The following is a 13,744-nucleotide window of genomic DNA, read 5'->3' on the forward strand; positions in this document are numbered from 1 at the left end:
GTATCCATGAACTCTTCCGACTTCTGCAGCTACCAGACATGAACATGGTACACATCCATAGGTACATGCAAAAAGCATACACATAAAAATAAGAATTAAAATAAAAACACTACAAATGGAAAAAAAATGGCTGAAACCTCAGATGAGGATGTGTAGAAACAGGAACGCTTTCTCATTGATCCTGGCAGTGTAAGCTAGTATACCCATCATGGAATGATGTCAGGATGAGACTTTCTCAAAAAAGATGAAAAAGAAGCTAGCATACTCATGATGTATACCATTTCTGGGCATATACCCAAAGGGCATATCCTACCAAAGAGATATCTTCGCATCCAGGCTTACTGTTGCTCTATTCACAATAGCAAGAAAGTAGATCCGACTCAATAACCAACAACTAACGAATGAATGACAAAAATGTAATAAATACTCACAACACAATTTTATTCAGTTTAAAAGAAAAGTGATTATTTCAGGAATATAAGCGGAGCTGGAGACTATTGTAATAAATTAGATAATCTAGACTCAGAGAGAAAAATGCCACATGTCCTTATGTTTCCTCTTAGATCTGAGTCCTAGCTTTAAACCTATACCCTCTCTTTTTTTTCCTTTTCTTTTCTCATGTTACAGGTCATGTAATAAAAAAAAATGAACACGATTGGGATGGGATTAATGTTGAAAAAGGAAAGTGGTAACAGAACCATAAAGCAGAAAAAGCAGAGAGGAAATGGGCTGTCAGAAGGTGCAAGCTGGGGTAAAGGAAAATAAAAAAATTCTCAGAAGGTGGAGATCAACCCAAGCAATGTTTATTTGAAAATGCTGTAATAAACTTGAGACTTTTCTAGAATATTTCTATTGTGTAAATTACTTAATCAGCATTGTCACAAAAATAATAATGTCAAATAGAGCTGAATGTATCATCTTCAGTGTGATCATTTACTCTAAATGCCAAAATAATATCGTACATCACCAGGAATTTCATCTCGAGTAAAGATTGGCCATGTTTTCCACTCTAAGTCATGACGAAATCTCTTATGAATATGTTCCCCAAAGCCATAAATGTATTCACTTGGAAGTCTTGTTGAAATCTGCAAATACTGGTTTGAGTACACCAGTGGACCAATACTGGTATCAAACCTGGGAGGGGGGGAAGAGGAAAAAAAAAAGAAAATAATGTGTATAAATGAAATACTCCCTTGTTTTAGTTTAATGTTGATATTATTCAGAATACTTGATTTCTCAGGTGATGACTGGGAGAAGTACAAATTGTCACACCGACAGAACTTGTATATGGTATCAATAGATCCCTGTTTTCATGAAGGTTTTCATAGGCATCTTACCCTCTAGTCCTTTTCAGTCTCAGAATATAACTACCAATATCTTTACTGTTACACGGATGCAACATAATAAACAAAAAATAGTTAAACAAAGCTGTGTTTCAAAGATTATAAATCATATTCTGCGCACCCAGGTTTAAACGTGTGCTCATTGTGTCGGGTGCTATGTTTGTATAATGCATCACTGAAGTGGTTTCCATTCATATTAAAATTAATTTCAAAAATCATTCTTTCTAAAAACAATAAAAGTATCATGCAAAATTCTTGAAAACAATGTTTTTCATGTGTAACCCATTAGCAAAAGTCTCTTATCCTCCACCTCCCAGAGCCAAAACAAACATCCTATTTTACTAATTCTATGGTTAGACTTGTCGAGATTTTTACATGTAAGTAATTCAGTGAAGTATTTCTTTTTTCTGTGCTAGACCATTCTGCTTAAAAGTAAGTTCATTTTATGACATAGCACAAAGCAAACTAGAAAAATGTGCAAGTATATTTAGTGAAAGTAAATGTATGAGATTTGATAAGTATTATTGTTTAGTTAACATTACCTGATAACAAGCCTGTATCTTGAGTTTTTTCTTTTTTAAAAAAAAATATTTCTTTTATTTCTAAGACTTTTTTTTCATTTTTGAGATTATATTACATAATTTTTTCTTATTTCTTCCCCCAATATTCTTATATATCCCCGCTAAACCTTTTTAAATTCATAGTTTATTAATTTGTATTATATACATATATATATTGTGTGTGTCTTTATATAGTGCTACCTGTATAAATGCTGAATTTTATAGGAAATTACTAGATTTTACTAAATTCCTTGAGATAATTACTCCCTGACCCAGAGAATACATTATCAATGAAAATGTTGAACTTGTATTTAAAATTTTATGTGAGAAAAAGCCAATTTTTGACATTGTCATGGAAATTTATACCTCACTAAACAGAAACCATATACTTCTGAAAATTGTTTCAGAAAAGGTGAAATAATGAAGGGTACATGCATAGCAACCATTTCCAATATGAGTGAATATTGGCAATGCAGACATTTATTAGTCGTTCCTGCCATGCGTTTGGTTGATATCAACTGATGTTTCAAATTCGTGTTTTAGTTTCTTTCTTCTATGGGAATCAAAATAATTATTCTATCATCATAATATTCATAGATCTATACTTTCACTTTTGGGGGGAAATTTGTATATTCCTTATGAACTGGCACTGTTGTTAAGCTGTCCTTTTCCTCCGTTGGCTATTTGGACTGATATGAATGCGAGATACAAGCATCACTTACAAGATTTTGCTGTTGCTTTTCCTGATCACTTTGATGCTGAATGGGTTTTCTGAGACCTGAACATCATACAGTGTGTCGGCTGCTGGTACTCCAGTTGTTACATCTTTTACAAACTGATGTGGCACTTCATATCTATTGTTTTTTGGATCTGTGATCTGCCCAGATTTTAATACACAAACAGTAAGTGATTGTGATATACCCACCTCTGAATTACTGCATACAAGCTGTAAAATTATCTATATTATAATGCTATATTATATTACATAAATAACATAGATAAGCCAAACAAATTATCAAGAAATAATTAAATTTAATTGGTTGAGAGTTTTCTATATTATTGAGTAAATATATTTATTGACAGAAGAGATAATGTCACTAAAAATCATTGAAAACTGGGCTTTTATGGTAAATATTGTAAAGGCTATTGTATCTACTTCTTTAGTTATTCCCAAGAGGAAAGTGATCATTTAATTTTAATTTTTAAAAATACTTTATTAAAAAACTCACAAATGAAATAAATTAAACTGAAATTAACCAGACCCCACATCTATACATCTCAATGAAACTTTAAACTATAAATAACCAATAGAAAGGAAGCTGTAGAGCTTCACATTGGATTTTAAGCTTGCAGTATAGACTATTTCCTAAGTATTTATCTACCTTGACAGAAATGTAACTAGAAAATAATTAGCTATATATCCTCTTTCATAACTCGTGTTTATTTCCTCTGCTCAGTCCTCCCTTAACCTGTTATTCCTTTAAATATGTGATCTAAATAACAAACATTTATATATAAATGTATGACATAACACATATATCATATATAATATCAAATTTTAATTATCAATTATCCTGCTGTTGGGCAATGACTTTTACTTCAGTTCTTTGCAATAATGAATAAAGAATTTGGAAGTGGCTTTTTATATATATATTCTGGTAACACACTAATTTTTCAGTGTGTTCATTCTTCAGTGTGTTTTATTCTTATCAGTGCAAAACTCAATACATAATAACTTAAGTCATTTAATATTTTGAATGTGTGCCCTAAAAAGTCACAAAGTTATTAGATTCTTCTCCAAATTATAGAGGTGTGTGTTCACACACATGTATGTGCCTAACTCCTTCCTATAAACCAGTTATCTCTTGCTTTAACCTGTAATATAAAGTTATGCACTGAATTCATACACACACACACGTATGTGAGTAACTCCTTCATGTCAACCAGTAATATTTTGCTTGTATGAAGTTTTGCACTCTATTTATACAATACTATTTTAACTTATTTCAAAACAAATTCTAAATGAATAACCTGGAAAGATGTTTTGAGGGTTAGCAACGATCATTACCCTTCTAGAGAGAAAACTCAGGTTCAATTTCTAGTATGCACATGGTAGTTAACATCTGTAACACAATTTCCAAGGCTCTGATAACCTCATTTGGCTCCAGTGGTCAACAAATATACACAAAATGTAACAACGTTCACACCAGCAATAAATACATTCATACACATAAAATAAATAAATGTTAAAAAACACTTTAAATAATAAGCCAATGTAAGTCTACAATTCAATACAAACACTTATTGAGCCCCAATCCTTCTCAAGACAATATCCTAAGTATTTTAAATAAAATATGTTTTATGAATTCTTGAAAAATGGCAGGGAAAAAAACTATTATGGATATTGTCTTCAAGGAGAGAAGGACACGTAAGAGCATAACTAGTGTTTTAGTTATCTTTATGGGATAAATATTTCTCAGGGTGGACAATACACGGAAGGAGAAAGAATATTTTCTTCAACTACACTTAAGACAAAAGTTTTCTTAGAAGTATCAGAAGGCAAGGGTTGGAAAGATGGTTTGTAATAAATTAATATCTCTTTCTGTTCCTGCAGAGGACCTTGATTCAGTTGTCAGCATACTTATGGTTCCTCAGAACCACCTATAATTTCAGTTCCAGGATATCTATCGCCCTCTTCTGGACTACAAGGCTACTGCTCTCCTGTAGTACTACTACTCACTCTTCCCGCCCCCGAGACACAGAGACAAAATTTACATTCATAAAATAAATACAACTAAATTTTTAGAAATCATAAAAGTCAAACCTTGAACCGGAAACGATTACGAGTCTGACTCTGAGTTGTGAGGAGAACACTTTGAATGTCTTCTCCAAATAGAGTGGGAGAAGGGATTCTGTTCAGTGTGGCTCGAAGTCCTTAGACAAAGGAAAAGAAAAGTGCATACACTTAAAAATAGTTTATATATTGACAAGTTATTAATAATTTATTTCATATTAATAATTTTATTATACTATTACAAATTGGTTTCTCTTTTTATTTTACATGAGGAAACACTGAAAAATAAATCCTCAATACATTGCTTAAAAGTTTTGATGTGTATACTTATTGGATTCTATTGAAGATACTATTTTCAAAGAACTATATAAAATAGACTCTTTCATCTTGGAACACGTATTGAGCTATTGTTGTGGGGACACTCCTTACCAGTGTTTTCATTCGTGACCTCTGCAGTGTTGTAGCCATGGTTATCTGCAAAGAAGCACCAAGGAATGGCAGTGTTGTTCCTGGGACTCCAGCAACAGCCACGCTCTTCACATTTAGCCTAAAAATATTTTTAATAATATAAAAAACATATAAAAATATAATTGGCAATGCAATCAGATGTACTAGGTCTGTTTTCTTATTATTCATGCTCTAAACACACAAGTTTTGAGACCCTTTATCCTCTTGATAATTATGTTTTTTTTTTTCATCATGATAACAACAAAGATTTTGAATACTTAAGTTAGTTATCAAATTCAGGTGTCGTTCCATAACTCAAAATCTAGATTTAATTCAATCACATATAACTTTTGTAGCAATGACTGGGGCTTATTAAAAGGGCTTGTCAAGGCTAGATAACTGCTTGATCACTTAACCACAGTCTCAGCCCAGAGCTTTTAAACAGGTTTTTTTTTTAAATATTAACTAAACATTTTAGTAATTGAGTTATTAAATAGTTAAAACAAATTGTCATACTTTAATAAATATTACAAAATATTGACTAAACAGTAATTTTACTAACTGCATGAAAATGGCATAAATTAGAAGAAGTCATAAATGCATACTTGACATGTTGAATAGCATGGCAGGTGATCTGCATTATCAACAGTGTAACTAAATATCTATATAATACAAGTTTTAATTATGACACATATCTATAATTTGAATATTGGTACAATGTTTTCATCACGATTTTTGTGAAAATTTTTAAATTGTACATGTTAATCAACTAAATGTATACATTAAATTGTCTTCACATCACATTAAATGGCTTTTTATATACAGAAGCAAATATATACATACATTACAAACAAGAGTGCTAAAGGATCAGTTGACATCTTTCGTAGTATCAGGTATGTGCAGCCTTCATTTAGATAGTTTTATCTATAATTTTGTAACCTATCAAAAGGTTCCCAACAATACAAAATCCTACTATAAAATAATGGGCATTAGAGCAGTCTTTCTAAGATGTTTCGTTTTAACATAGTTCAAACACAAAAGTAGAACCAGACATAGGTGTACTAATTCAAACAGGTGTATGGGTTTGTAAAAAAAAAAAAAAAACAAAAATAAAACACATTGTGAGAATATTTTGACAAACTGAAAAGTTAGCTAAGTTTGAATTATGGTAATTTCTTGAAATATACTCTATTACTACTTTCCTGTGGCTTCCATAAAAATATGAAATAAAAGATGGCTTAAGGCAACAGAAATGAATTCTCACACAGACATCCCAACTCAAGCTGTCCAGAGAGCCATGCTGTTTCTGTAGGTCTATGGAAGAATTCTCATTGGTTTCCATAACTTCTGGTGATTTGTGGCAGATTTGGCATTCCTTGATTCTACTAGTCATTTAAGTTTATATGTCTGTTATTCCACATAGTGTCTCCATATAAAGACACTCTTTGAAACAGATGTTCAAAAGCCTTTTTACCAAATAAGATCCTATTTCTGGAAATAGGACTCTACATTAATATAGACACTTGACAGGCATCCAGTTACTGTCTACATACATACATTTTAGGATTAGTCTAAAAATATTACCTTTACCAGGGCAGTGGTGGCACACACCTTTAATCCCAGCACTTGGGAGGCAGAGGCAGACAGATTTCTGAGTTCGAGGCCAGCCTGGTCTACAGAGAGAGTTCCAGGACAGCCCGGGCTATCCAGAGAAACCCTGTCTCAAAAACAACAAACAAACAAACAAACAAACAAAACAAATAAAAATATTACCTTTGAAGGTAATCAAAATTAATTTTATCTTTTGGAATTTAATGTTTCTTTTGTTTGTTTAGCTGCTCTTTCTATTATTTACAGTTTTAAGTGTTTTTCAATATTTTCATTTACTTCTCTAACTTCATATTTCTTTCTGTTTTGCTTAAATCACAGAACATTAAGGCTCACTAAATCCATTAATGTCCATAATTTCAATAAACTCTAGTAAATAAAATTGCAAGAAAAATGCTCAATATTTATTTTATTATGCAGCATGAGTATATATGTATATTATATGTAGAATTCTAATGTATACTTAAAACATATTAAGTTGAACCAGCAGTGTAACTTTTTCTTTTCAAACTGAAATAATGAATGAAGGCCTGTTCTCTTCCCATATTACTTTATTTGGTTTTATTTGGTTATAAGAATCTTAAGGAAGAGGGGCTACAATAATATCATAGCATAGACCTTAATTCAACACATTCAAGATTACTGAAGTCATTACAAAAACAACTTCTTCCTTCTTCTGGTCTACATATCAAAAAAAAAATTACTGTGAGGGTAGCAAGAAGCACCATCTATAACAACAGTAGAAAACCTCTCTCTAGATAAACCCATAGAGAGACAGAGCTCTCCCTCCTGATGAATTATGTGTCTTTTTGCACCACACAAAAAAAAAGCTACAACATGTCAAAATGTAGAGAGCAAGTAATGGTGTAATGCCTAGCTCCATTTGCTAGATCTACATTCCAACCCTACACCTAAGGCTCACAATGAACAGGATCTCTGTACTGTGGCACAGGGACTTTTAAATATGACAAGGAAGATACACCCATGAAATCTAAATCTAAGTATGCTTGCCCACCCAAAAGCTGAACAATAGTGCCAGCAATGGATAGACTAGTGTGAATGGAGAAATTTCACAAGATCTCACTTCTAGATGAGGAATTACAGCAAACCAATGATTACTGAGAGATAAACAATGAGTCTTCATCAAGGATAAGCCACTTAGTTGGTTATCCAATACCAAGTGGTCAGCTCTGAAATGATACACACACACACACACACACACACACATATATACATATATATATATATATATATATATATATATATATATATATGTAACAATAATAATTAAAGAAAAAAAGAAAAAGAGGCCATAAATGTGAAGGTTGTAGGGGAATGGAAATTGTTGGAAAAAGCAAAGAGAGGAGTGAGAATAATGTAAAGAAACATATATACTTAACAAATTCAAAGTCCTCACTAAAAATGGTGAAAATGTTTGTTTTTGTCTTGGACAGCTAGCCTCCATAGCTATGGTAAATGAGTGCAGAAGCTACAGAGTCTAATATTTGATATTGCAGCCTATGCTGACTAAAACACTTTGAGTAAGAATTTAGTTGTTTATTACAATAGCATTTTGATGCTTCCATACCTTGTTATTATTGAACTTTTAAGTATGCATGCCTTCTGTATACAATATTTCAAATTTATATATTTTGTCAGTCATGGTGAATCTTTCACTATATAAAATGCAAGAAAACTTTTATAAGTAATAAAACATATGAAAATTAACAGAAAATAATCATTTTGATTAATTTACTCTTAAATGCCTTGTTTGGGGGAAATAATATTCATTCAAAATATAATTCATAGAGTTTTATATACATTATTAATAAGTTATTGCTTTAGGTTATCACTGAAGATAATGGAAAGCTAATGGTTTAAGTATCTTAAAGATTTTATAAGGTATTATTGAAAAAATATTATGGGAAATACATATAAAAATCCATGTAACATAATTTGAATAAACATTCCCTTTAAAATACATATTTAGGCCATTTTCTTGATTTCTGGGACATTTTGGTTTTCATTAATTCAGCATTTATTTTATCAGTTCTCTGTAATAAAAATTACCTTTGCAAATTATCTAATTAAATATTTTAAGACACTGGTTAATGACTAAAACTATTGAGTTTATGTAACATGAGCTAAAATTGAACTTTGGACCCACTTGCAGAAATCCTCTGACCTACTCCTTTTGCCTTGATAAACTCTTTGAATTTCCAGTTAAGTCTAAAGTTCAATGAGTGAGAGTTCATTTAATAACAGAATCTCATTGAAATCATTTGACTATTGTTTATCTGAATGTCAAGAAACTCCTTTCTGTTCTAGTCTTCTTCCAATCTGACTATTTTTCCTATACTTTGAATCAAATCCAGACTGTGCAATACTATGTATGCACTCTACCACAAAGATGTATTGCAGATATCTATATGAACTTTTGGATCATTTAACTAGGCTAGCCTCAGATTTATAATCATCTTGCCTCAGCCTCTCTAGTAGCAAAAATTACAGGCATGCAGAACAATGTTGGGCTCACTGTGTCTTCTTGAATGACAAATGTAAATATATTTGCTGAATTACAATTTGTTTACTTCATGAGTTTGGTTTATTACTGTGCTCATGAATATTAAAAAAGAAAATATTTTTCATCAACTTAATGGATTGAATTAACAAAAAGACCTCAAGATGACAAAGCCAAATCACTGCCTATCTATACATCTCTTTCCTTAAAAAATCATGTTTTTTCTAAAAATTCAGTATTAATCTTTCATTACTTCTTGAAAAGATCAATAATCAGAATATTTACTGTTTTCACTATATTGTTAACAGTAAGCACTGATTTATGTAGCTGCTTCATCAATAGATAAAAGAAGTTATTACTATAAGTTTACTGATAAATATTTCATTGATTTGTATAGTTTCTGATAAATAATAATGTACTGTGTAACTTATAATATATAAAAGGACTGGGAAGTAGTTCATTATGTCATGTGATAGGAAGGGTGGAACTGAGGTTCAAACACAAATATTATAGAACTTGTCAAATATGAACATAAAACACATACACTCATTGACTTTTATTTTCACAGAGTTTATGAATTAAAAAGTTTGAGTCAATGTATGGTTACATGTATCCAACAAGTTTCTCCATTAATTTCCATATAATGAAATATAAATATGTTTAGAAAAGTGAGTCTTATATACTTTTCTAGAAATTCTCCTTAAAACTCCTACTACAAATAGTGTTGTTTTAACCATGTAAGTGTTCCTTAAGGTCCTGAACATTAAGGAGTAGACAAGAGCAATAAAATTTTCAGGAAAGGCTTCTAACCTTGTTAGGTAGCTTGTTGAGTATGGATGGATAGTAACCTCTTAATTTGAAAAATCCAAATGAATTGAAAGGAAGCTCATTAACATCAATTTAGTCACAAATTTATACAGAAAAGTAATGGGAGAATAAGTGAAGGTTATGTCAAGATCTTTAATAATATGCAATTATTCTATATTGGGTAGATATCTTCATATAATGCTGTTTATATTTCTAAAATCATCCAGAGCATTTTTGGCAGACCTTTGATGGATGTTGTTCTGGAATGCAGTTAATTCTCTGATTGATAGATTCATCTTGTTCAGGTGGACACCTCCCAAGACTAGGAGGGGTTGAAGTTGGATTTTTTATTTCTGGAAGAAGAAAATATAAAAACCATCTTTATTAAGTAATGAATACTGTGTTTAACAACTGGATTAATTTCTTTCATAATTAAAGCAATATCAATTTGTGATTCTAGATGACCCCAAAAATTCAAGCCTTTGATCAGTATAATAATAAGATTCAAAAACATTTAAAATACTATGTATTGTCTGACTTTTAGAAAAGAGGAATGCTGACTTTAGAGTTGTCAACCATTGGGAGAAGATAGGACATTAACACTGATAGGATCTGCAACTGGTGTTTGACACGAGAGCAACATATAAAATCCTTTTCAGTCCTTACTTGGTCAAGGGAAAATGATAAGAGAAAGAGACAGTTTGAGTCCCACAATAATATGCAGACTCTGATTAGGAAAGGAAAAGAGCACTAGGAACCTAGAGCCTTAACTCATCTTCCTAGTACTTTTCCATGTGCTTTCTATCTCATTACTTACAACAAGGATAAATAGAATATTGTCTACACCAGCCATTAACTGTTCATATTTCTGAAAACCAAAGCAAAAATCTTGGTATCTTCAAGGGTGTCAAGAAGAGGAGAGGGGCGAGGGGAGGAAGAGAGAGAACTTGCAGACAATTTATTTAAACTATTTTTAACACTTCACCTCTTTTCCTAGTATCCCTTTGTTTAAAATAAAGAAGTCCACCATTGTCAAAATGCACACAGTTTTTAATGCAGAAACTTTCTACTGAGAACACGAGACTCCAGTGGACAGAGAGATGTAGTAATTTTGGAACTTACACCAATTTCTTCACATTTCAAGTCATTTTGCAGACATTATCTAACAAGTACTTTTTTAAATTTTTCATTGGATATTATATTTACATTTCAGTTTTTATACCCTAACCCCTCTTCGCCCCCACCTCCCAGGAACCTCTTATCCCACTCCCCTCCTCATGCTTCTTTGAGAATGTACCCGACCTATCCCCCCACTCGCACCTCCCCACCCTCAAATTCCCCCTCACTCGGTGTTTATCCTTCATGGGACCAAGAATCTCCTCCTCTCCCACCTATGCCCAACAAGGCCATCCTCCCCTTCATGTACAGATACAGTCATGGGTCTTTCCCTATGTGCCCCCAGGCTGGTGGCTTAGACCTTGAGGAGCTCTGGTTGGTTGGTATTGTTGCTCTCCTCATGGGGCCACAACAAACCCTTTCTGCTTCTTCAGTCTTCTCTCTAACTTCTCCATTGGGAAACCCTTGATCAGATCAGTGGTTAGCTGTAGCATTGACCTCTGAATGCGTCAGCTTTTGGCAGGTCTCTTAGGGGACAGCTATTTCAGACTTGTCAATAATCTCATTTATTTATTCATTAGTCAGACTGGGGAAGGGTTGGATTTGGTGCTATAGCATAATTATGGAAAAAAGAGTAAACTTACAACGTGTGGGAGTTAGTTCATTACTTCACCCTCACAGACACTAACACAGTTTTAAAGCCACAGCTACTGTGGAATGGCTTTCCCCTAACTTCACTCCACTGCTTAAAGCAGACAGTGTTACTTACCTTCCACAGCCGGCACCTTTGTTGCCAAAACAACAACCAAAGCAACAGCTATTATCGTTACTATGATGAAGATGACGATCAGAGAGATTTCTAATCCACTGAATTTCTTCTTTGCCATCTGAGGAAAGAAAGGCAACTGTGTTTAAATGAATATTTTTGTGAATAAGCCACAATTAATTATGAATTTCTACATATTACTTTCTAAGTTAACAAAGCTGTGGGCATTTATATATGCAATAACAATTAAAGAATAGAAGTCAAGGATTTGAAAGAAAACATGGAGAAAGTGATAGATGGAGGAAAGGGGGAAGAATAGAATGTAATATCAAAAAATTTTAAAAATCATAATTTTACAAATCAAAATAATATAACAAAAACTTGAAAATACATACTATATGATATCAGCCCTCCTTTATGAAAATAAAGATAACAGTTATGTGCAAAACAAGGATTAGATAATTAAAAACATCAAATTGGATAAGCATATTTGTGGACAACAAAGACTAAAATTATCCATTTTCTGTGGCTGAATATGACATCAATTATTTTGTAGATCATACTAATTTTAAGCAAAGCTTCAGGGGAAATTACAATTGATAAACAATTTTACATGAATAATAATTTATTAGATGGTAGTGTTGATGTTATTTTAATGTTCCACTAGCAACAATTAAATATTTTATAAATCTAGAATCTATTCTGCCTATGTAAATATTCTTAAATAAATATTTTCACAGTACCTGGAGTGTCCCAGTATTTTCCCACAACAATTCAAATATATTCTCTGCTATTAAGAATTTAAACCAAACCAAGATTAAACTTCTATTTGGACAAAAGAGATGTTAGAGCAAACTAAAAAATTTGTTATATATTTTAAACTTGACCTTGTTTCTCTGCTGTTAGAAGCAGCATACTTAAAATGAGAAACTTATTATTTGACTATTTTTAAAATATGTAGCTATAGCTAACATAATTAAAGTAAAACATATTTTGCTTAGAAACATGACCATAATGATCTGCAGGGGCCTGGAGACTTACCTTAGCTCATAGCCTGTAGTATTTGCTGCGTTGTGCTGGAGTTGGGTAAGGCTGTTAAAGTAATGATCAGAGAAAATTGCTCAGGTATATATTGACTCCTCATAAAGTTTTATTGCACTTTCACAAGCCTATCAATGTTTAATATTCATCTGTTCAACATTCAGTTGCTGAAGCCTTAGACCTGAAAGCAGTTTACATAAACATACCTCTCTGACATGCCAAGTTAATTAATAACTGTGTTTTTAGATAGCCTTTCACTTCTAGATGACAGGAAGTATTGAAACAGCACATAATCAGTTTTTGAAATTTGGTTTCTTCTTTGAAAAATCTGTACATCCTTCAATATTTTTAAAAATAATTCTCATTTTATAAAATTTGAGTTTATTTGAGAATGTAGAAAAGCTTGAACAGTATAAATTATAAAATATTTGCAAGAATAAACACTTAGCTGGAAAAGCCTCTCTGTTATAAATCAGAGGCTGCAGCTTATATCTTACATCACAAGTCTTGAAAGAGGATGGCCTAAGAGAATGCATAGAATCACAGAATATGGCACAAGGAGACTCTCAGAATCACGTCTAAGGCTCCTGCATTTTCTGCCATATAGGATATTGGAGCTATGTCTTTTCTGACACCTGTATAAAGAAATAATTAAAATGAAATGAAATTGTTTTATCTAAATAAAAACAATAAACACAGTATTTTATGAAATAATAATTACATAAGAACTATTGTTGTAGA

The 13,744-nt window shown here is 32.0% G+C and overlaps 1 protein-coding gene across 1 annotated transcript in view; it reads right to left on the reverse strand.

Moving 5' to 3' along the window:
• The window catches only part of Si (sucrase-isomaltase), a 76,499-nt gene extending 63,334 nt beyond the window's left edge, over positions 1-13,165 (reverse strand). The window contains exons 1-7 of the mRNA XM_034500576.2: positions 13,004-13,165; positions 11,966-12,083; positions 10,324-10,433; positions 5,127-5,244; positions 4,728-4,837; positions 2,626-2,780; positions 963-1,134 (exon numbers count right to left, since the gene is read on the reverse strand). Coding sequence (XP_034356467.1) covers positions 963-1,134; positions 2,626-2,780; positions 4,728-4,837; positions 5,127-5,244; positions 10,324-10,433; positions 11,966-12,083 — 783 coding nt within the window. The 5' untranslated portion in view covers positions 13,004-13,165. The remainder of the gene's footprint in view (positions 1-962; positions 1,135-2,625; positions 2,781-4,727; positions 4,838-5,126; positions 5,245-10,323; positions 10,434-11,965; positions 12,084-13,003) is intronic.
• Positions 13,166-13,744: the final 579 nt, after the last annotated feature.

Source organism: Arvicanthis niloticus, chromosome 4, assembly GCF_011762505.2.
Source record: "Arvicanthis niloticus isolate mArvNil1 chromosome 4, mArvNil1.pat.X, whole genome shotgun sequence".
Taxonomy (NCBI): Eukaryota; Metazoa; Chordata; class Mammalia; order Rodentia; family Muridae; genus Arvicanthis; species Arvicanthis niloticus.